This window comes from Manis pentadactyla, chromosome 10 (assembly GCF_030020395.1).
Source record: "Manis pentadactyla isolate mManPen7 chromosome 10, mManPen7.hap1, whole genome shotgun sequence".
NCBI classification, from domain to species: Eukaryota; Metazoa; Chordata; class Mammalia; order Pholidota; family Manidae; genus Manis; species Manis pentadactyla.
The window spans coordinates 125,790,075-125,814,834 of NC_080028.1; the positions used below are offsets into that span (position 1 = coordinate 125,790,075).

Here is a 24,760-nt window from a genome sequence, read left to right on the forward strand (position 1 = left end):
GTTTATTAACGGTGATAATAACAAATCCAACAGGTATTAAGCACTCAGTTAAAGTAAGTTCTATAGGCATAACTTGCTTACTTTCATGACATCCTGATGAAGCAGGAACTATTATATTCTCATTTTACAGATGAGGAAACTGAGGCACATGGAGGCTCTGCTTGGGGGTCACATGGACAGAGCTTGAATGTGAACCTCACAAGGGTGATGTCAGGGTGTGCACCGTACACGGCTTCGCATGCTAAGAGACAGCCAGAGTGACTTGCCTGGGGCCAGACCGCAGCCTGTGTGTGCCACACTTCAGCTATCAGTTCCGAGGTTTTACGGGGCTGGTGCCATGCTCCAGCCGGGCAGAGACCTGGCTATGGGGACAGGAGGATCTGGGGCTGGGTCTCGAGGCTGGGACAAACTTTCCTGCCAGCACAGTAGGGGTGCCAATGCCCTTTGCAATGGCCTGAGGGATGCACTGCCTACTGAGGCCAGTCTGTGCTCCCACAGCAGCTGCGGGGACAGCCCAGTGGGCTCTGGAGCACGTGAGGATGTCTTGGGCTCCGGAGGCTGCAGACAGCCCAGCCTCCCTTTGGTGCTGCTGCCTGAATCCCTCCAAATGCTGGGGTGACCCTGGGCACCACCCACACCACAGCCCCACCAGACACACCTTTCCTGAGCCCAGGAGGCTGGGCTCACCTGGAGATGACACAGTCAAGGCCCTTTTTCCGGGAGGGTCACAGGCCACCCAGGAGCTGAGAGGGCGTGTGGACCTATAAACAGAAGCAAACCAGTAAAGCAAAATGGCCCAGAGCCTTGGCTCATGGGCCCTGACATCTCATGGCTTCACCCCAAGTCCTGGTTTGGCCACTTACCAGCTATGTGAGCCTGTGTCGTTGAGATGATTAACCTCTGCAGCCTCGGTTTCCCCATCTGTAAAATGGGGGTGATAATGGTTCCCAGCTTACAGGGTCATGAGGATTAAGTGAGGGTCGAGTGCCAGCACTTAGTCCTGCTAGTGATCCTCACTCAGCATGGCCACAAGTAACTCACCACGCATGTTCCAATGTGCTTCCTCCTCGCAGCCACGCCGTGAGGTTATCCATCCACAGACAGGGAACACACTTGGGGAGGCCATGTGCTTACATGGCAGATTCCTCATCCCACCCTGGCTGGTCCCAGCCCCAGCCACTCTTTGGATGTTTGAATCTGGCCCCCTGCCTCCTCTGAACCCAGGGGTTCTAGTCTCCAGCTACCCGACTGGATCTGAGTCCTGGCCTCCAGCCCCCACCTGGCCGGCTGATTCCCTCTCCCAGCCTCTGCTGATCCCAGGAGGAAGATGGATAGGAGACACAGAGTGGCCCCAGGGGAGGCCTAGGGAGGCTGCCCCGTGTCCAGGTGAAGGAGAGGATGATAACCCAGCCCTGCCTGCCCTCCATCCAGACCCCAAACACGCCAGGGTCCTGGGGCCTTCAGGCCCATGCTCAGCCTGGCATTTTCTCCTCACCTGCCCAACACTCTGGTGGGCCCCTAGTATTCCAAGTCTTGGTCTGGGGTGTTTTCCCTGGGGAAGCTTTCACAGACTGCACAATATCTCGGGTGGTGTAGGCTGGGTATCCCGAGGACAGCAGAATGCCCCTCTGCCCGCCTGCCTCCGCCACAGAGGCAGTGGGAATGGCACAGTTCCAGCAAGGGTGCCTCCAGGCATTTCCAGCATAGACAAAGTCTATGAACAATAAGTAGTACTCTTGGGGGCATTTAAGACCTTCCTATAAACAATTTCACACTGAATGCACTGTTCTACAGCTTGCCATTTCCATTCAACCTGATGTCTACAAATTTTTTCCCAACTTAAAAAAAGCAATCAGCCTTATTGCATAGGTATTGGTTGCCTAGGGCTGCTGTGACAAATCGCCTCACACTCGGCGGCTTAAACAACAAAAAATGTATTGTCCTCTGGTTCTGGAGGCCAGAACTTGGAATCAAGGTGTGGGGAGGATTATTCCTTCTAGAGGCTCTGAGGGTAAAATCCAGATTCCTTGCCTCTCCCCCAGCTTCCGGGGGCCGCTGGCCATCCGTGATGCTTCTTGGATTGTAGACCCTTTGCTCTCATCTCTGCCTTCATCTTCACGTGGCCTCCCCCTCTGGGTCTTCTCTGCGTCCCCGGGTCTCCTCTCTCTTGTAAGGACGCCAGTCATTGGAGTTAGGGCCCATCCTAAATCCGGGATGATCCCTTCCCGACATCTTTAACTTACATCTACAAAGACCCTGTTTTCGTGTAAGGTCCCATTCTCAGGGGCTGAAGGTTAGTACATCAACATTTTTTTGCAGACACAATTCAATCCATACAAGGAATAATTTTTATATAATAACCTTCACTATTTTTAAGTGTTTCAGTTAATGAGTTTTTGACAGATATATGCAATCGAGCAACTGTCAGCACAAACATGACATAGAATGCTGTCATCCCCGAAAAAGCCCCCCATGGCCCTTGGCAGCCGGCCTCCCCCCAACCCCCAAGTCCGTGGCAACCACTGGTCTGTTTTCTGCCGCTATCATTTTGTCTTTTCCTGAATGCTCTCTAAATGAAATCATATATAGTAAGTGGTCTTCTGTGCCTGGCTTCTGTGACTTGGCATGATGTTCCTGAGATTCATCTGTGTCATACATGTCGGTGGAATCAACTGGTTTGAAAACTTCAAATCTAAAGAAAAATTGCAGGAATAAGATAACAAACACCCACTATTTGGCTCACAGTTGTGAGTGTTTGGCTACATTTATGTCTCTCTTACACTGCACACAGCCCCACACATTTGGCTAAAACACCAGCTACTTCAGCTCATATCTCCTAAGGACACAGATACTCTCCTACATGATCATGTACTATTATTGCATGTGATAAATTGACTATTGATAAGACAGGTGCAATAATCTCCCCTAACATACAGCCCTTCTGCAAACATTCCCAGTAATGCCCTTCTTAGAGGATTTCTTAAAAATCCAGATCCAATCAAGGATCATGTATTGCACTTAGCTGTCATTTCTCTTGAGTCTCTTTTAGTCTAAAATAGCCCCCTTGTGGAACCCTCCTACACTGCTGGTGGGAATGTGAATTAGTTCAACCACTGTAGAAAGCAGTATGGAGGTTCCTCAGAAAGCTCAAAATAGAAATACCATTTGACCCAGGAATTCCACTTCTAGGAATTTACCCTAAGAATGCAGCAGCCCAGTTTGACAAAGACAGATGCACCCCTATGTTTATCGCAGCACTATTTACAATAGCCAAGATATGGAAGCAACCTGAATGTCCATCAGTAGCTGAATGGATAAAGAAGATGTGGTACATATACACAGTGGAATATCACTCAGCCATAAGAAAAAAACAGATCCTACCATTTGCAACAACATGGATGGAGCTAGAGGGTATTATGCTCAGTGAAATAAGCCAGGCGGAGAAAGACAAGTACCAAATGATTTCACTCATCTGTGGAGTATAAGAACAAAGGAAAACTGAAGGAACAAAACAGCAGCAGAATCACAGAACCCAAGAATGGACTAATAGTTACCAAAGGGAAAGGGACTGGGCAGGAGGGGTGGGAAGGGAGGGAGAAGGGCGGGGAAGAAGAAAGGGGGCATAACGATTAGCATGTATAGTGCTGGGGGGGCACAGGGAGGGCTGCGCAACACAGAGAAGACAAGTAGTGATTTTACAGCATCTTACTACGCAGATGGACAGTGACTGTGAAGGGGTATGTGGGGGGGACTTGGTGAAGGGGGAAGCCTAGTAAACATAATGTTCTTCATGTAATTGTACATTAATGATACCAAAATAGTAAATAAATAAATAAAATAGCCCCCTTGTCTTCTGATGTGTCTTTTAAGACACTGACTTTTTTTTTTTAATGGAGGCAGCTGTTTTCCAGAATGTTTCTAAGGTTTATCCAGGATGATGCAGCTGGATTTAGTTTGTTCTTAACAGCTTTATGGTATTTCATTCAATGTTTATGTTCCAATTTATTTCCCTACTCTCCTGTCAATGAACACTTAGTCTTTTGGCACATTTTCAATGTTATAAACAACATTCTAATGCACATCCTTGTACACAGATCTCCATGGACACCTGGGTGGGAGCTTCATGCTGTCATACACCTAGAAGTGGAATTAGTGGGCGGCGGTGAGCCAATGATCTCTTGCTACTTAAAACCATCCCACAACTTAGAGGCTTAGAACAGTTTGATTTTCTCTCTCGCAGTTCTGGAGATTGGCTGGGTTCTGCTGGGGGTGACGGGGATCTTGCTGCTCGATCTCATGCAGGTGCAAGTAAATGGTGGCTGGGGCTGAAGTCATCAGCAGGTTCCTTTGCTCCTGTGTCTGGCCCCGGGCTGGGCCGCTGGATGAGCTACAGAGAGCACATCACTCACCATGCAGCCTCTGCCTATAGCCTGCATAGATTTCTGCACAGTATGGTTGCCCCACATTTCTCACATGGTAGCTGACTTCCCCCAAAGCAAGTTTTTGAGAGGCCTCAACAGAAGCTGCAAGGCTTTTTTTTTAAATTAATTAATTAATTGTTTTTATTAAGGTATCATTGATATACACTCTTATGAAGGTTTTCATAAGAAAAACAATGTGGTTTTTCACCCTTATTATTGAGTCCCCCCCCAACACCCTATTGTAGTCACTGTCCATCAGTGTAGTAAGATGCCACAGAGTCCCTACTTGTCTTCTCTGAGCTACACTGTCTTCCCCGTGACCCCTACACACCATGTGCACCAATCATGATACCCGTCAATCCCCTTCTCCCTCCCTCCCCACCCGCCCCCACACCCCTCCCCTTTGGTAACCACTAGTCCCTTCTTGGAGTCTGTGAGTCTGCTGCTGTTTTGTTCCTTCAGTTTTGCTTTGTTGTTATACTCCACAAACGAGGGAAATCAGGAAATCATTTGGTACTTGTGTTTCTCTGCCTGACTTACTTCACTGAGCATCATACCTTCCAGCTCCATTCATGTTGTTGCAGCCGCAAGGCTTCTTCGGAATCAGCGGTGGAGGTCCCGGGGCTACCACTGCTGTGGCGTCCTGTTGACCGGGCAAGTGGCTGAGGCCAGCCCAGGATCCGGGCAGAGGCTTACAGTCCACCCCTCAGCGGCAAGGGTCAGAGAATGTGCAGGCATCTTTTATCTACCAGAGAGGCTGTACTTGTCAGCTCTATTAAGTACTGCCAGACTTGTTTCCAAAGTGTAGTTAGCAATTTACATTCTGGAATAAAGACTCTGACTCCATTCCTGGAGTTTGACTACTGACAGCCTTAGAAAACTCCGCACCTCTCTCTTCCTCTTGAACTCCACGTCTGAACAAGTTGGTAAGAAAGCACTGGTGCTCTGTTGTCTCTCTGGCACTGGACGGAAATTTAAATCAGGAGAGCCCCGGCCAGCGTGGAGGGGTTCTCAGCCCAGCTTCACCCCCTAAGCACAATGAAGGCAACTCCTGCTCCCTTAAGTCGCCTCAGGCCTGCTCGGGGCCAGCCCTGCTTCCCACGGAAGGCCTCATTACATGAGTAATCAATCTCATCATTTCATTTGGTACAAGTGGCCTCATCTGAACCAAATTTTGTGTGGAGGTTGACCCCATCCTGGGTCAACCACAGAACACAGTCCTATCAGCAGAGCGTGAATTTCATTGGCCCACACCTGGCTGATACTTGGCATCATTAGACTTTAAAATGTTTGCCAATCTGATGTCAAACATGGTGTGGAATAACAGAAAAGAAAATATATTGGTTTCTGCCCCCAGTTCCTGGCACAGAGTTCCTAACACCCGTGTAAATAGGGGTGCTAAGAGAAGTGGGGTTTTCTTTACAGTGATGTCAGTGAACTGGGATTTGCTAGAATGGCGCTGGCTCCTGGCAACATGTGGCTCGGGAAGAACATTTTATTCCTGGTGGCCATACGGTCGCCCATGGTGTGGTGTGGAACAGCATGTGTTACGGGCAGTTACTAAAGGTAAAAGTTACCAGTGGAATTCAGAGATGGACCCAACTCCTGGGGATCTGGCTCACAGGGTGCTTAAGGAAATGAAGACTAGGTTTAAAAAGAAAGGTAAATTATTCGATCTCTTGGTTATCTGTAACAGCCAAAATGCCATTTAAAGAGAATGCTGGGTTGAACTTTGATGCTAGACTGAGCTCACATTTTGGGGAGTCTGAGCTTTGGCCACTAGGCTCTAAGCCACCCCCCAAGGGAAAAGTTATGCAGGGATAGCAGAAAGTCCCTCTGAGACTTTTGACCAACAAAAAGGTCATCAGCGTCAGGGAGAGCAGAATAAGAAACTATTGAAACCAGGAGGCATAGTGTGAAAGAGTCATCTCATTTTGTAGATTGATACCATCAGCTTCCCGAAGAGCCCTTACCGATCCGTGTCGCGAGAGTGACTCCCCAGGGGCTGGGTCTTTGGGTCTGAGCGCTGCAGCAGATGGAAGAGCATGTTTGGATTGAGTCAGGACCCAGAGCTCCCTATTAAACAACCACAGATGGCTGTACATGATCCAGGCACACAGGAGGCTATTCCCAAGGCAACAGGCAACCAGGTGGACTGGATACAAGCCACTGTAAGGTCTGTTTACCATGAGAAGGAATGTTGTCCATCTTCCCCTATACATGCCAAGTAGAACACTCTAGATGGAGCAGCTGATATGCTCTGTCTGCAAGCCATGTGGGACTGGCTTCATCCTCTAGATACTCCTGTTACCCTTGGTAACGCTGAGGTTAAAGGGGGTCCTTTTGCACCCCATGTAACTTCACTGCTGCAAAATTGCAGGGCAGTTCATTTTCTGTCTCGGCTTCCCCTTATGGGTCTTACTAAAAATAAATATATATGTTAATTGATGGGAAAATGAGGAAAGTCAGAGGAGAGAATCAAGAGGCTGGTCCTAGAGGGTTAGACAATTTTAACTGGTTATTAAGGAATATGGTGAATAAAACAAATACTAACAGGAATGAAACAAAGAGGGAAAAAGGGAGAGTCACAGATGGGTCTCAGCAGGCGGAGATCATTAGGTGGATATTAAAAATAGACTGAACAAAATGGGTACTGATGGTGTTACAACCATGGTTTGAATACAGCATCAGCCAAGGTGGGGTGGGCCGAAGGAAACCCCTGCCGGCACCCCAACATGAAAGCACCTCACTCAAGCCAGTTCTATTTACTTCACTTTGGAGAAATTTAAAAAGCTGGAAGGTGGAAGTTCCAATGACAAGGCAGACCAGCAATCACTCAGAGAAGCGGCTGGGCAGGTCAGCTGAGATGAAAACTGAGACCAGGGCCAGGGTCCCTTAGCTCCACCCCTCACTAGGGACCCACACCTTTTTTGTAAAAAAAACAAAACTCTTTTCCAAAAAGTGTTATTGTGGTATAACTGAAATACTATAAACTATACACATGTAAACTGAACCATTTGATAAGTTTTGACACAAACATATGCTTCTAAAATCATCATCGTAATCATAACAGTCATGACCCCCGACCTCCCCCCACGCCCCTTCATCATCCTCCCCCTAGCCCCCCAACCCCACCCAAGCAGACTCCTATCTACTTTCTATCACTAGAATTGTTTGTACTTGCTAAATATAAATGGAGTCATTTGGCAGGATCTATTTGTTTGTATGGCTTTTTTGGCTTGTTTTCTGCATCAATTTTTTTTCTTATTATGGTAAAATATACATAAATAAATTGCACCATCTTAACCCTTCTTAAGTGTGCATCGAGTGGCACTGAGGACATACTCGTCATTGCACAGCCGTCACCACCATCACCCCAGGGCTCTTGGCATCTTTTCCAGATGAAATTCTGTCCCATTAAACACTCCCCATCCACGCCACCCTGTGTTCCTGGAGCCCACACTTCTACTTTCTGTCTCTGTGATTTTTATGACTCTAAATACCTCATATAAGTGGAATTGTACAGTATTTGTCTGCCATTAAGTCTTTCTCAGGTACAATTTCTGGAGATTTATTTTTTCCTTTGAGGGGGCCATACTTTCTGTGTCTTTGTAGCCTTGTGATTTTTGGTTGAACACTAGACATTTTAGTCTAATAATGTGGTGACTCTGGAAATCACATTCTTCCCCTTCCCCAGGGTTTGCTGGTTTTTCCTTATTGTTTTTGGTTTTTTGAATGTTGTGGGCTATCTCTGTGCCGAGGATCCACCTGAGATGTAAATGTAATGTTTTCTTAGGTCTTTTCTCAGCCCTTCCTTGGGCACATGAAGTCACATTCTAATTTTCCCATATACACAGTTGTTTTTGAATGTTCTAGCTTTTAATATCTGGCTTCTAAAAGGGGGAAAGTGAAAAATTAATGGAAAAAGGGCATGGGCCTCTCAAATCCCCTGGACTCACTTCAGCCACACCACGCTGCCCGCCTCTTTGTCTGCACCTCTGTGATGAGACGCAGCAGCAGCCGTCAGAGCAGAGATTCTGATTCTTGGAGGACAGGGTCCCTTTTGCCCATCCTACTTCCCACAAGCTGTGTGCAAGCCGTGCCAGGAACAGGGGTGCGGCTGCCTGCTGTGGGGCCGAGGGCTGGGTAGCTGCTGCTGTGCTCAGAGCTGGAACTGAGCACAGTTCGCTGCCCGGCGTCCCCGTGGAAGGTGTATGCTTCAGAGTTCCTTCAGACAGATCCCGCCGGAGAGGCCGATTCCTGGCGCCTCCTCCTCCCTCTATCCCAGAGTCCCCTCTGATCCAACGCCTTTTGCACAAGCATGGGTAAATGGTCAGGGAGTGAAGAAGAGAAGTGCCCAGCACTCCCTGACACAGGACACAGGAGCCCCATGCACTGCAGTGCCAAAACCCACTGTGAAGTCTTGACTCAGGCTACAGTTAGATCGAGAGAACATAAAAGTGGAAGCGTCGATAAGGTTATGAAAGTTGGAATGTTTAAACAGGCATTTTGTAGAGAAGGTGTGCCTCCTATCGGTGAAGGGGATAAAGAGGTACAGGCTTCCAGTTATAAAATAAGTAAGTCGCGGAGATGGAAGGTACAGCATGGCGAGCATAGTCAATAACACTGTAATACCTCTGTGTGGCGACAGATGGTAACTACATCAGTCTCAGCGAGCATTTTGTAACGTACATAATTGCTGGAATCCCTATGTTGTATATGGGAAACCAATATGATATTGTATGTCAACTATACTTCAATTACAATAAAGAGGTTGTGTCTCCTAATGTTCCAAGGAGTGGATAGGATGTCATCCTGGGACACGTCGCCTACTAGTACTGTAACACTGACCCCTGTGGATGAAGCCCTAGTGGGGGTCACAGGGAAGTCAGGGCTGATGGATGAAGGTGACGTGAGTGGGAGAACTGGTATGTTTGAACAGGTGTTAAGTAAGGTCGTTTCGTCTGCTACCTGAATTGTATTTGGGGATGGACGTCATGACTGACTGGGGAATGTATCCTGTACCTAAAACAGTCAAACAGAAGCATGGAAGGTGTGTAAGACTGCCCAAGCCCATGCAGTGTGGAACCGAAGCTGGATTCTTGTGCCCCAGCCCTACACGGAGTGCAGACTGGCAAACGCCTGTGAGCACTTTCCAGTGATGACCATGGGGCTTTGGATGGAGAATTCCGTTTAAGGGGAACTTACTGCCTTGCTATCAGACATAAATTCAAGCTACCCTAATGACTAAGGGACATAAAATGATCTTGAAACCTGTAATATCCAGAGCATCTTGAGTAATGTCAGAAAAACACTTCAATGGGCATGGCAGTGCCCAGCAGAGTGCCATACTAAATGGAAACAGTTTGTACAGGAAAATAGTATCGCCCTACTTGGGGGATGCACGTAGGGGCCCAGGAGGGTGCCCCCCTTTCTCTAGGACCAGCTCTGGAACTGCACCAGGAGCTGCTGGGTTCTACTGTCACCTGGCCAGTGCCCTGGAAGCAGCTTCCAAATGACCAACAAAGAGCTGTGTGGCTTGTCAGCCACTTGGACGGCAGTTCCAAGGAGAATGTCTGCACAGCATCCTGTTTGGAAGGCTACCACTCTGATCAAAAGAAGAAGGTAAAACAGATCAGCTCGGTGGGCTGACTTGGGTGCTGTTCTCTCCGTGATGCAAGAACTGAACAACGGTCATATTCCATAGGATTTGGTTTCTACAGTCTCAGGGCAGGGGAGGAGGGCAGTGGAAGCCTGGCCTGTTAAAGGGGTGCTTCTATGGGGTACAGCCCTGTGGCAATTGCTGTGGGAAACTGAGGAGTGCATCAAATAAAGTAGGACATGTGGGCGCCCAGCAGGAGATCACCCTTCCAGGTTTGGGAGGTGACTGGAATCAACAAGCAGAAATCCCCGTGTGCTCGCTTAAGGTGGCAACCTGGGTCCACAAAATGAACGGACACGGGGGGCTTCAGCAATGAGGGGATGGGCTAAATCTACACACAGGCCCCCTTGCGGCCTCTGAAGGCACAAAATGCCAATACGAGCTATTCTGTCTGCCAGCAAAAGAGAGAGTGCAGGTGGCCATGGATTGCCTGGGGGCAATGCCCTGAGCAGGGTTGGGGCGAGACCTCCGAGGGTGGCCCTGGGGATGTAGGTGGGCCCCACAGGAACAAACTAAACCTGGATGGTTTTGCTGACCTGGTGGTAGATGCACGTGCTCCGAATGTGATAAAATACCGGGACAGAAGATACTGCCCCAATCTGGATAGCCAGTTGTCATTTCTTCAGACCAAGGGCCACACTTTTATAGTCCATAATGTCCAACGACGGGCAGAGAGGTCTCCTCACAGGACTGGTTGATAGAAGGGGCGTTGGAAATCGTTGCCTTTGAAATATGGAGAGAAAGACCTGGAGGGCCGTCCTCCACGCCTCCACGCTGCATGCTCACTCTCCACACGAGTGTGAGTGAGCCTGAGGGGCGTCTCCACTGGAACGATTTTTCTGGTTTCTGTTGGGGCTGGAGAGGTGCTGGGATGGGTGCTGTATTATTTTTTCTTTCTTCCCATGTCAACTTCTGTTTTCCTACCTGGTGCAATGGTCACATGAACAGGGCTGCACCTACAAGTGCCTGAAGCGGCGATGATTTCTAAACAGGAGACGGCAATTATATTTTAAACTTTATGTCTGAATTCCTGAGGGCCTGATGGAGCGGGAGGTGCCTCTGCACCACCCGACACCCCTGGGGCTGACAGTAAAAGCAGCTGTGTTGCCTGGTGGTAAAAGAGCCCTCTATTCACCTCACAAGGACCGGGGTGGGCTGGAGAGGATCTTGCTAGATAGTAATGCTGCCTGCAATCGAGAGCAGCACAGTGACCAGCCTAATTGTCCCAAAGGTGGGTGAGTTTGGGCAAAAATGGAGAGAAGGAGGAGTAGCAGCTAAGAGTATGAATAGATGAGTTATGTCATAGGGGAAATCTGGTATTACATTAACACCTTGAAAGAGGCTCAGGGCAGGAGGGGATATTGTCCCTCAGTGTGACCATAGCAGCTGCCTGAAAGGGCGACACATGTATTTGCTGAGACCACGCCTGCTGTTGGACCCTGACACACCCAGGGAACATGCAGATCTGAGTGGCCTCTCCGCGGGAAGCATTTTCATACAGGATGGTGATGGCTGTTGTGACCACCGAGGACAGTGCGGCATCCGGCCGTGTGCCAGTGCCTTCTGAGTCGTTTATCATTTTGCTCTAAGGGGTCCCGTGGCCAGAGACCAGGTGGTGGTGTGTGAAAAATAGAAGAAAAAATACATATTGGCCTCTGCCCCTGGTTCCTGGCACAAAGCTCCTACATCCCTTGTAATTTCCTAAGTGGTAAGAGCACTAGGAGCATCTTTTGTTCTAATATTTGGTCTTTAGTCCTGGTTCCTGCCACAGGCCACCTAAATCTCTCCGAACTGCTTGGGCAACAGCAGTGTCTTCTGTTCTAATGAGGTTACGCTGGCTGGACCCCTCAGGAGCTCTTGGATGGGGGCTGCTCACCTGAAACAACACGGCTGGGTGACAAGCTTGGACATTGCAGCCTCACCTCCCGTCCTGCAGAGAAATTGAGTTAATGACTGATCATGCCTGATGAAGAGCCTCCATAACAACCCCACAAAGATGGGGTCTGGAGAGCTGTGGGCCGTGGATACATCTGGGTGCTGGAGGGCAGGGAGACCCCAACACCCCAGGGACAGCGGCTCCAATACCGGGGACCCTTCAGGATCTCACCTGACTTATCTCTTCATCTGGCTGTTTATCCATCATATCCTTTATTATATAATAAACTGGTAAACGTGTTTCCCACAGTTCTGTGAGCTGTTCTAGCAAATAATCAAATGGGGTTTGGGGTGGTGATAGAAGCCTGCAGTTTGCAGCCAAGTCAGCAGAGGTGGGGGACCTGGGGACCTGCTGCTTGTGATTGGCATCTGAAGTGGGGGGTTTCATGGGACTGAGCCCTTAGCCTGGTGGGGGGGGTCTTCCCTAACTCCAGTTAGTGTCAGAATAGGGTTGAATTGCAGGACATCCCGCTGGAGTCCCTGAGAATTGCCTGGTGGGGGAAAGGCCCACACACCTGGTATCAGAAGTGCTGTCAGGGGGCTGGCAGAGTGTGTTGGCACAGGAGACACCAGGGAGAGGCGTGAAGGTTTTCATTACACAGAGGGTCTGTTGTGGGCTGAACTGTGCCCCCCACCGTCCATATGTTGAAGTCCTACCCCAGTCCTCAGAATGTGACTGCGTCCGAAGACAGGGCCTTTGAAGAGAGGATATGGTGGGCCCTAATCCCACCCGTGTCCTTGTAAGGAGAGGCGGTGTGGACAGGCACGGGCGCCTGGGCACCGAGGAGAGACCGCAGGAGCTCGCGGGGAGGAGGCACCTGCCCACCGGGAGAGAGGACGGGAAAGGAAGGCGCAGCCCACCTTGCGTGCACCCGGAGCTTGGACGCGCAGCCCCCAGAACTGTGAGAAAGTAAACGTCCTGTTTCCCGCGCCCGGCCAGGGGGCTTGGGTTACGGCAGTCCGACCAGACTCGCCGGATATCAGGGTTTTGGTCTGCGTCTCTCGCTCGCCAATCCTGCTCCCTGTTTATTTGGTCTACGCGCACACCGGCCCGCAGTTGCGCCCGCGCGCGCTGTCCCCCCGCCCCGCCGGGAGCCCCCAGGCCACTCGCCCCCTCCTTCCCCAGCTGCCCGGCCTCTGGGCCTGCGCCCGCCGGCGCGGGACCTGCTCCGGGACACCCTCCGGCCTCTCCCCGGCCCGGGGCAGAGGGGCCGCGGGATCGGCAGCCCCGGGGTCTGGGCGCGGCGGACGCCAGCCCGCGCCTGGGGGGCGCGCACGGGGTGCGCGCGGAGGAGGGGGCGCCCACCGCGCTGCCGGGAGCCTGGTCTCCGGGAAGGCGGCGGGGGAGGGCAGCCCGTGCAGGGCCGCCGGGCCGCGCGCCTCGGGAAAGCAGAAGCGAGCCGGGCTCTGGGAGGGGAAACTCGCCGCCGGAGCTCTCGCCCCCGCGCCCGGCCCACCCCGATCGGCGGGACGCCCCAAAATCGGGCCGCTTGCCCCACCGCGCCGTCCCCGCTCATCCGGTGCGCCCGCCCCGCCCCGCCTCGAGGGAGGGCGCCGCCCGCGTCGCGCGGGGCCGCCACACCGGCCCGGGACCGAGAGGCCGCCCAGCGCGCGAGTCCGGACCTCGCCCCTCCCGGGGTCCCCACCCCGCAGGCCCCGGGCCCACTGCGGGACGCCGCCGTGCCCCCGCATCCTGCCTCCCAGGGCCCCGGCGCGGGCGCATCCTGCTGCCCGCCCCTCCCGCCCGGCACCCGTCCCGCCTCCCCAGGGCCCAGGGCGGCCCGGTCAGGCCCCCGGAGCCCCGCCGCTTCCTGGAGGGGCGCGCCATGCTCCGGCTCCTGGCGCTGGTGCTCCCGCTGCTGCCGCCGCCCGTGTGCTCCCCGGAGCCCTCGGCGCAGGACGTGCGCCTGGGCGTGGTGAGTGCCAGGGTCCCCGGGCGCCGCCCGGGGGAGGCTGCCGGCTCGTTCGGATGTCCAAAGTGCCTGCGCACAGCGTCTGGGCATCGGGGTTCTTGGACCCGTCAGACCTGGGGACCGGATCTGAGGATCTGGAAAGGGGCTGGGATGGGGAGGTGGGGACCAGGACTGTCGGGTCCAGAGGAAACCCGGGGCTGGAGGGCCGGGACCTGAGAGGAGCGGCAGGCGGGCACTCGGGGCTGGGGGCCCCGGGTGCCTTGCGAGAGGTGGGGACGCCACCTCCCCGACGGTGGTGGGAGGGGAGCGTCCCATCCCTCCCACCCTTCCCGCCTCACCTGTTCGCTCCTCTGGTCTAGGACTGGCTGACCCGCTACGGCTACCTGCCGCCGCCCCACCCCGCCCAAGCCCAGCTGCAGAGCCCTGCAAAGCTGCGGGATGCGATCAAGGTCATGCAGAGGTTTGCTGGGCTGCCTGAAACGGGCCTCCTGGGTAGGTAGCCCCCAACCACTTCCCCTGCCCAGCCTCTGCACCTCGCCTGATCATTATCCAGCCGCTTCTAAACCTCAGCATGCACCCGAATCACAGGAGCTGTGAAAAGGCTGATCTTGGATCCCAACCAGAGAGGGTCCCAGGCATTCCTCTTTCAGTAAATATTTACTGAGTATTTGTTTCTTGCACGTCAGGCTATTTCAGGCTCTTCTGGAAGAGTAGTGAACAAAGTATATAAGGTCCCTGCTCTCATAGAGCTAACATTCTGGAGAGGAACACACACATGGATCAAGAACAGAAACATGCAGGGTAATTTCAGATAGTGGTCCATGTTTCAAAGAAAACAAAGTGCTACTGGTATTCAGGGTCTGGTCTGGTCAGGGAAGGGCCCCTCTGAATGGTGTTGTGTAAGTTTAAAACTGTTCATATGACACACATAACTCATAGGACACAAAGAGTAGGAGCCAGCCATGGGAAGATGTGGGAGAAGAGTGTCCCAGGCAAGTGCAAAGGCCCTGTGGTGGACACAGGCTTGTGTGTCCATGACGAAAGGGAGAGTGAGGAGCTGGGCAAGGGACAGATGGTGAGCAGGGGTGGGGAGGGTGCTTGAAAAGTGTTTGGATTTGATTCCAAGTTTGATTGGAAACCACGGGAGGATTTGAAGGAGGGAGACAACTTGATCTGACTTGCAGCTTAAGCTTCCTCTGGTCGCTGATGGGGAGTGGAGGGTGGGGAGCCCAGAGATAGGGAGGAGCAGTCATAGTGTATAGATAAGGGATGTGATGAGAGGTGGTTGACTCCAGGGTGCAAGGGTTGGAGGAAGAGCTGAGAAGCTCTGGTTTAATGTGGAGGAAGGGAGAACCGGAGGGATCCTAGCTCATTGTGGGGGAAGGTGGGACTTTCCTCTGTCCTGTCCCCTGCCAAGCAGGGCCTGCGGTCTGTAAGTGCTCAATTACTCTGTCACTTGGACCAGTGAGATGGGGTTTGACCTTCATTTGAAGATAAGGAGTCAGCTGGGATTGGACCTGAGCTAGGAGAGGGGGTTCTAGGCAGATCTAGCCCAGAGACCAGAGACCTGGCAGGCCTGGCAACTTTGGACTTTTTCTGGATGTGATGGGGATTTAGGAGCTAGGGTGGGAGGCATGGGCACCCTCCAAGGGGTTACAGCCACAAAGACAGTTCTCATTGCACCCCAGGGCTCCTTTCTCCTGAGTCCAACCTCTGGGGCTCAGGGAAGTGGGATCCCAGATCCTGGCCTGAGATTCTGAGCACCACCTAGAGGCAGCCAGTCTGTCCAAGGCCAGGTGCAGAGGGTGACACCACCCAGATCAGTGTGGTAGTTTGATATGGGCTGGCTTCCAGAACCCAACAGCCTGGGTTCAAATCCAGGGGCTTCCTTAGGCAAGTTATTTTAATCCCCAAACCTCAGTTTCCCCACGTAGATCATTCTCTGGTACCATGACTAGGGCAGATGTCTTACTGCTGATCCGCCTCTCTTACAACCTCTCGCAGACCCAGTGACGGTGGCCACCATGAATAAGCCCCGCTGCTCCCTGCCCGACGTGCTGGGCGTGGCAGGGCTGGTCAGGCGTCGCCGCAGATACGCTCTGAGTGGTAGCGTGTGGAAGAAGCGAACCCTGACATGGAGGTGGATCCTGGTGCCCGCCCCCCAACCCCCGGGGCTGCGGGCTGGGCGCAGCTCTGAGGGGCTGCTTTCTGTCTCCCTGGCCACCCTTCTCCCTGCTCCTCTCTCTCCAGGGTACACTCCTTCCCCCAGAGCTCAGCCCTGAGCCAGGAGACCGTGCGGACCCTCATGTACCACGCCTTGGCCACCTGGGGCGTTGAGTCAGGCCTCGAATTCCGGGAGGTGGGTTCTCAGGGCCCAGCAGAGCCTGACATCCTCATCGACTTTGCCCGGGCGTACCACCAGGACAGTTACCCCTTCGACGGGCAGGGGGGCACCCTAGCCCACGCCTTCTTCCCTGGAGAGCACTCCATCTCTGGGGACACTCACTTCGATGATGAGGAGACCTGGACTTTTGGGTCAAAAGGTACAATCTCCCCTCTCCTGGGAGGTCCTCTCCTAAGTCTGTCTATCCTTAAGAATTGCATTTAAATACATTTATTGATGTAGGCTGTATCAGTTGGGCTTCTCCAGAAAAACAAAACCCAGTAGGTTGTGTGTGTGTACGTGTGTGTGTGTGTATAATGACTTATTTTAAGGAATTGGCTCATGGGTTTGTGGAGTCTGGCAGGCTCAAAATTTGTAGGGCAGGCCTGCAGCCTGAAAATTCAGGTGGGATTTGATGTTGCACTCTTGAGTCCAATATCTGCAGGACAAGCCAGCAGACCAGAAGCCCAGGCAGGATTTCTAGACCGTAATTTTAAGGCAGAATTCCTTCTTCTCTGGGAAACCTGTTTTTGCTTTTAAGACCTTCAGCTGATTAGGTGAGGCCCACCCACCATGTGGAGCATAATCTGCTTTACTTAGAGTCAACTGATTGTAGACGTTAATCACTTCCGCAAAGTAACCTCCACAGTGACATCTAGACTGGTGTCTGACCAAACAACAGGGCACCAGAGTCTGGCCAAACTGATAAAAAAAATTGCCCATCACAGAGGTCTGTCGGGTGCTCAGCTCTGAGGTGGGGCTGGGTACTGAGAGAGGCAAGACGCAGCTCCGTCCAACAGCTGAGTCACAAGAATAACCCGCAATTGCTACACAGGGTGACACAATTACAGGGAATCACAGCAGAGGAAGTCCTTGAGCCTGTGGATGCTCAGAGGAAAGGCCAACCCAAAGCTCTTGAGTGAGGGGGCCTTCCAGGAAGGGGTGACTTTGTTCATTATATGTATTTACACACATACACACACACACACACACAGAGTGCACAGGGTGGGGGTGGGCCACATAAGGAAGCACAAGCCGGTGAGCTAGCTGAGTCCAAGGTGGTCAGGGTGACAGCAGGGGTGTGACAAACAGCCCGGGACATTTGGGGCCGGATGGCAAAATAGGTCAGGAGGGAGATTGTAGAGGATGGCCCGTCGGCTCACACCACAAGGGGCCTTGGGGAGTACCGGGAGGAGTTGGGCAGCAGGATGCCGAAGGCAGTGGGATGCCTGGAAGGTTCTGCATTCTAGAAATACCACTGGCTGCGGTGAGGGGCAAGAGGGGCAGGGGGACAGGAAGTCCAGGTGAGACCGTGGTGGGTGATGCGGGAGGAGGGCAGTGGTCAGGATGGGCAGAGATGGGATCTGACTGGACCCTGGGGGCAGAGGGGATGGGGAGGGTGGAGCGACTGTTTTGGGGTGGGGTGCCCGAAGGAGGGCATCCTGCCAGTGCAGGTCGGAGGAGGAGGGCAGGCTCTCAGAAGGCAGGGCTGGGTTCAGGCAGGGGGGCGGGGTTGCAGCGCTTACAGGGCAGCTGAGTGCAGGCGATGTGTAGGTGGGTAAGAATCTTGCTCTGGGCTCCTCTAACCTGGCTCAGCCTCCCCAGAAGTGGGGCTTGAGATGGAAATTTTTGTGCAAGTAGTTTCTTGAGGACACGTTCTTAGGGAAAAGGGAAGCGGGAGAGGACTGGGGAAAGAAGTTCAGCAAGGATGTGGGCTCAGCTGGAGAGGGGCCTGGCCCCCTTGGGAGCTCGGGAGCACCAAGAGCGCCACCGAGTTGGTGCTGCCTGCGGGCTGGGACCCCGCAACTCCGGTCCCTTATCAACCAGCCATTGGCTGTGAGCTGAATCTGGGCAGTGAGGGAGAGCCTTTTTCTGGGGAGGGGTAGCCACAGCGTGGGCACATAGGCCCTGTGGAGGATTTGGCAAGGCTGTGAATGCAGCACTTGTTAAGCCAGGGTCCTCTGCCTGCTACGTGTGTAGGTTCCTTGACCTAAATGTACTCAGTTTCTTCATCTGAAAAATGGGGATAGTGGTAGTGCCGGCTGGCAGTGTGGGCTTCCGGGTTAAATGAGTGATTCGCCTACAGCTGTCAGCACAGGGCCTGGCACGGAGCAGCACTCCATTCTCTGCCAGCTGCTGTGGGTGGGCCTGGTGGCAGATATTGAAAGTCAGCCATACTTGGGGGTTGGTAAGCGGAGAAGGTCAAGGAGAGCCCCACAGTAAAGGGGAAGGTGGCGGTGGGGTTGGGGGCGAGCACTCAAGGAAATGGAGAAGGAACAGAACAGAACAAAAGCAAAGGAAGAAGTGGCCAGCAGTGGGCAAGGCTGCAGGCAGGGCCAGTAAGTTACGGGGCCCAGATTCAGTCATCTGGAGACCAAGTGACCTCAGTGCCTGCCGGCTCAGCGGGCGGGGGAAGAATCCAGACCACAGTGGGGTTAGGCGTGAGAGGGGCTGAGGAAGTGAAGACTGACTGGAGAACTGGCTGGGCGAGAAGAGGGGTGCGGAAGGGGGCGGGCCAGGCCTGGGGATGTCTTAGAATGAGGGGATCCTGAGCACGCAGGGTCGCTGGATGAGGCAAGAGGAAGAAAGGGGTGGTGGTGGACGCAGGGCTGGGGGGATGGGTGGGGCATGCTCCCTGTCCTGGGGGAGGTGAGTGAGGCAGCCTCCCAGCAGAGGGCAGGGCAGGAGGCAGGAGGTGCGCATGGGGGGAGGTGAAGTTATCTGTCCCTGTGCACAGGAAGTTACACAGTACACTGGACGACCTGTCTTGATGAAATAGGATGTGAAATTTGTCAGCATCTGTCTTTCAAGAGCTGGGGGCTGTGGCCGGGGAGCAGCTTGGAAAGGTTATGTGCTGGGACCGGAGCCCAGGGGAGAGAACACGCGTCTGTCTGTCCTGGGGCAGAGATGAGATGGCGCCCACAGACTGTGGGCCGGACTCTTCAGGGCCTGGGTCTGCACAGTTGTGAAATTTCCCAGCTGCATACATAGCGTGAGAAGCGCGCCAGGAAGGGGTGTGACTCGGGGAGCGGCGAGGCCGGGAGGGGGCAAGGGAGGAAAGCAGCTACCTGATTTAGACACCAAACTTCCTCCAGTTTCTCAGAAAAGGGACTCAGGGTAGTAAGAAAACCCAGAGTACTCGGCCCCAGAGTTCCCAGCTCTTGCATATAACTTGACATCTCTGTGCCTCAGTTTCCTGGCCTGTAAGGAAGGTGAGTTTGTGAGAAGCAAAGCAAGACAGGCGTTTGCTACTCTCCTTAAGACTCATGCATTTCATTCTTAGATCCTCATCTAGGGGCCTGAGGGGCACAGAGATCCGCTTTTCAGTTCACCAGGTCACTTGCACTAATCCCACTTGCAATACTGCTGACCCTAATTAGAGATTTGCATGAAGTAGATCAACATCTGGGGAAGTCCACGCCTCCCAGGGGACTGCCCGCCCCTCACTGTCTCTGCCTCCGTCTCTTCTGGCCTCTCACAGGAGTAGGAGCCAGGCAGCAGGCGGATCAGTGGGGGGCTGGGATTTCGCCAGCAACCGAGAGTGTGAGGAGACTCACTGCTGGCGCCCGGCTGTGTCCCCAAGGAGGAGGCCTCTGTGGCCAGGGGGCTGGGAGCGAGGCGGGCACGGGGCCAGCAGGCTGTGGTTGCAGAGTGCCTGCTGGGGCTGCGTCGGAGGAGGCTGGGGGAGGGGAGCTGCGGCAGGGCCGGAGGAGAGGGGTCCTAGGCACCAGAGGGGTGTGGCTCTGGGGGAAGGACGGAGGTGGGAGCAGAGGGAAGGTCTTGGGGGCTGAGCCTGAGGAGACCAGGAACGTTTCCTGAGGGCGGGGCCTCCGGCCTCCCAAGCTGGGGTGTGGGGGTGCTCCGACGGCTGGGGCTTCCTCCAGAGACCTGCCTACACCTCCGGGCTCCTGCTTCCCCCAGGGTGTCTCTGAATGCACAGCCTTCCCTTCCTGGGGGCAGGGGCTGTGTTGGTGTAAGGCTGCCCTTCCCTCTGTCCCTACGGTCCCGCCTGCAGTCTCCCTGACCTGTTTTGTGGGTCTCTGCAGCCCTCTAGCCCCGGGTCTAGCACTGCCAATCCAGACCACTGCGAAATATTTCCTGACAAGGTGAATGCATACCAGAAGGATGAAATGGCTCAGGAAGGGGTCTGGGTGGGGTGGGCTGGGGCCACTTTTTGAGGGTCTCCTGGCTGTCACTCCCTCTTGCTGGCTGCCCCCTTTCCTGGTTCTGGGGAGCCACGGCTCCAGCCCTCTCTGCCTCCCTCCCCAGGTGGAGAGGGCACCGACCTGTTCGCCGTGGCCGTCCATGAGTTTGGCCACGCCCTGGGCCTGGGCCACTCCTCAGCGCCCGACTCCATCATGAGGCCCTTTTACCAGGGCCCAGTGGGCAACCCTGACAAGTACCGCCTGTCGCAGGATGACCGTGAAGGCCTGCAGCAGCTTTATGGTACAAAAAGGGGGGGGGGCTCGCCCTGTGCCCAGGCCGCAGGGTCAGGGAACCCAGGCCTCTCTGACTCTCTCCACAGGGAAGGCGCCTCACAGCCCGTCTGACAGGCCCACGAGGAAACCCCTGGCCCCCCCCGCCGCAGCCCCCTGCCCTGCCCCCCGACAGGTGAGCCCCCTCCAGCCGCGGGGCCCCGGCGACCTCCTAACCTCTGTGCCCTCCAGGGTGAGATGAGCATGGCTAGAGTCCCTGCCTCGGGGGACTGTCCTCGGGATGGAGGGGCAGGAGACTTGAGCCCTCTGCCCTCCTCTCCTGGCCTCCGCAGCCCCGCCCTCCCTGTCCCCGATCGGTGTGAAGGCAACTTTGACGCCATCGCCAACATCCGTGGCGAAACCTTCTTTTTCAAAGGTGAGTCCATTCGGATCTCCTTTGACCTCATATAACTGGCTTCCTTCCCGATGGGGGTGGCCCCCTGGACCCGTGGGGTGTCCCGGGACGCGGCACTTAGAGTGCCAGAACAGGGACTGTCCCAGGCCCGCCGGACTCCCTTGGTTCCAGATGGACGGACCCCCCACCCCAGCCGTCGGGGGCCCCGGTAACCTGTCCCGGCCTCCTACCCTCGGGGAGAAGGCCTCCCATGCCCGCGCCTTCCGCCCCCACAGGCCCCTGGTTCTGGCGCCTCCAGCCCTCGGGGCAGCTGGTGTCCCCCCGGCCCGCGCGGCTCCACCGCTTCTGGGAGGGGCTGCCCGCGCAGGTGCGGGTCGTCCAGGCCGCCTACGCCAGGCCCCGGGACGGCCGCATCCTCCTCTTCAGCGGTGAGTGGGGCCCGGGGCGGGGCCGGCGGGCGCGGGCGCGGGGCTCACGCGGCCGCCCCGGGGCAGGCGCCCGGTTCTGGGTGTTCCAGGACCGGCGGCTGGAGGGCGCCCCGCGGCCGCTGGAGGAGCTGGGGCTGCCGCCGGGGGAGGAGGTGGACGCCGTGTTCTCGTGGCCGCTGAACGGGAAGACCTACTTGGTCCGCGGCCAGCGCTACTGGCGGTACGACGAGGCGGCGGCGCGCGCCGACCCCGGCTACCCGCGCGACCTGGGCCTCTGGGAAGGGGCGCCCGCCGCCCCCGACGACGTCACCGTCGGCAACACAGGTGGGAGGGCGGGGGAGGCCCGGGGGCCCCGGGGGCGCGGCGGGCGGGCGCAGGCAGGCCGGGGCAGCCGCGAGCGCCTCCTTCCCCGCAGGTGACACCTACTTCTTCAAGGGCGCCCACTTCTGGCGCTTTCCCAAGGGCAGCGTCAAGGCGGAGCCGGACTCCCCGCAGCCCATGGGCCCCACGTGGCTGGACTGCCCGGCGCCCAGCGCTGGCCCGCGCGCTCCCAGGCCCCCCAAAGCGACCGCCCAGCCGGGGACCTGCGCGTGTCAGTGCGAGATCAGCCGGGCGGCGGGGCGGCCGGCGCGGCCCCTCCTGCTGGCCCTCGGGTCCCTGCTGCTGGGGGGCGCCGCTGCTCGCTGAGGCCCGGCGGCGGGTGGGCCGCGCGGCCCGGAGCTCTGCCGCCTGGCCTCGGCTTTCCCCGGAACAGCCAGACTTTCTCGGAGCCCAGCCGGGTGACCCCCTATCGCCCAGCCCCACGCAACACACCTGCTCTCGGCTGTTTGGGGCTTCAGAGGATGGGCCTGACCGGGGAAATGGACCCCAGCTCCTTTCGCCGCCGCTGCTCTGAGTTCCCAGATGTTTCTCACCCTGTGCTGCTTACACCATGTCCCCGTCCATGCCACAGGGGCCTGGGGACCCCGGGCCTGCCCTGAGACCCTCCCGAACACCGGTGCCCCGTGTCCTGGGTGACAGCAGGGCCACACTGATGACTGTCCACAACCTGGCCGTGGACCTCGTATCTGGTCACCACGCTGACGCAGAACTGCGCCCATTCAATAGGACACTCTCCTAGCCTTAGAAATCCTTGGGCTGCCTGCACCCTGGATGGTCCGCCACCCCGCAAAGAGGACTTGGCCTCCCTCAGTGCTGGTGGAGAAACAGTGGACCGAGTTCCCTCTCGATTTGGGGTCCCTGCCTCCTCAGCACTCAGGGGGTGGAACATGGACCATCTCATTCACCCCCAAACCCCTCAGAATTCAGGAGCTGAATCAGTGCCTCTAGAACCACGTTTCTGGAATATTCCACCTCAGAATCACCCAGGGAACCTCACCCTGACTCCCCACCCTGGGGGTGGGGCCGGGAGTCTGCATCACCTATCTTGGCCCTGATGAGCAGGGGAGCCTGGACGGCGCCCCCATCTCTGCCTTGCAGTTCTTCTGGGTCTGCCATGTTCTCCCTCGTGGGAGCCAAGCTCCCTGTTTTCTACAGAACCAGGCTGACAGCCTTGGTGGAGAGGGGTCCACAGCCCATGAGTGGAGGCACTTAGCTGCCGCTTCTTGGGTTGCCATCCAGCCTTGGCATTGCCCAGAGCTCAGCTGTGGGCTGCGGTCCCAGGGAGCAGACACCCCCTGCCACTGGCCCCAACACATAGACCAGCCTGAGGGCACCAGCCAGGCATCTTCAGCCAGCCTGTGACCTGGGAGTTCTAAGCCGCCAGAAGACCAGAAATCTGGGCCTCTGTCAGGATCCTTTTGAAGTATGAGGAGGGGGAAACTTGTCTTTTAAAAGTTCAGTCCCAGCCAGAAAGACAATAAAAACTACTGGAAAGAAAGTTTTTCATTTCTTCTGGGCACGAATGGACCTGGGGTGGCAGGAACTTGCCAGACTGGAACTATTATGTTCTGCGGAAGAAGTTGTGATCCAGAGTTGCCAGGCTGCAAGCGGGTGTGGAGGTGGGGGGGGGGGTAGGGACAGTGATCAGGAAGAGGAAGCAAAGGGAGGAAACCATAACTTAGGGGAGTGCCGGAAGGTGCAGAGAAGGGTGTCCAGTGTGAAACTGGAGGCTGCTTTCATTGCTCTATGGAAACTTCTCCAGTCTTTAACAACCTATCAAGTCGAGTACAGAAAAATGCCATGTCAAATTGATTAATTTTGTTTGAAAAATGGTTACAGGCCCATCATCAAAAATGTAAACTTTGGTGCTTCAAAGGACACCATCAAAAAAGTGAAAAGTCAGCCCACAGAATGGAAGAAAGTATTTGCAGATGATACATTTGTTGAGTGACTTGTATCCAGAATATAAAAAGTACCCATGTAACTTAATAATAAAATAGCAAATAACCTGATTTAAAAATGGGCAAAAGATCAGAGGACACAGTTCTCCAAGAAAGATAAACAAATGGCCTATAAGCACATAAAAAGATGCCCCCCACCATTAGTCACAGGAAAGTGCAAATGAAAACCACAATGGGAAACTGTTTCACATCCACTAGAATGGCTAGCATCAAAAAGGTGTAAGTAACAGTGTCAATGAGGAGAAACTGGAACTTTTACACGTGCTGCTGGGGTATAAAATGGTGCAGTTGCTTTGGAAAATAGTTGGGCATTTCCTCAAAAGTTGAAAATATAGTTATGATATGATATGACCCAGCCATTCCACTCTTAGGTATATACCCAAGAGAAATGAAAGAAAACACATCCACACAAAAGTTGCACATGGATGTTGACAGCAGCATTATTCATAGTAGCCAAAAGGTGGAAACAACCCAAATGTCCATCAGTAGAAGAATGGATAAACAACATGTGGTCTAGCCACACAGTGACATATTATTCAGCCACAGAAAGGGATGAAGCCCTGGGACATGCTACCACGTGGGTGAATTGGAAACTATGCTGAAGTGCTGAGGGCAAGAAGCCAGACACAAAAGGTCACATGTGAGCCTTTATGTGAAATGTACAGCAGGAGAATCCATAGAGACTGAGAGTGAAAGTCTGGGCCTGGTGGGGGTGGCACTGTGGGCACGGGGGGTTGCTAGCTAAGGGGTATGGAATTTCTTTTTGAGGTGATTAAAATGATCTGAAACTGTGCTAATGGGTGAACAGTTCTGCGTACTGCATTGTGCACTTTAATGGGTGAATTA

At 54.6% G+C, this 24,760-nt stretch overlaps 1 protein-coding gene across 1 annotated transcript; it reads left to right on the forward strand.

The window, feature by feature from the left end:
• The first annotated feature begins 12,937 nt into the window (after nt 1-12,937).
• Nucleotides 12,938-23,451, forward strand: MMP25 (matrix metallopeptidase 25). Its single transcript, XM_036920348.2, is given in 11 exon segments — nt 12,938-13,934; nt 14,291-14,423; nt 15,936-16,071; nt 16,182-16,474; nt 20,584-20,760; nt 20,840-20,889; nt 20,891-20,925; nt 21,083-21,165; nt 21,420-21,572; nt 21,639-21,896; nt 21,988-23,451. Coding segments are annotated over 11 exon segments (1,680 nt in total). The 5' UTR covers nt 12,938-13,844; the 3' UTR covers nt 22,260-23,451.
• Nucleotides 23,452-24,760: the final 1,309 nt, after the last annotated feature.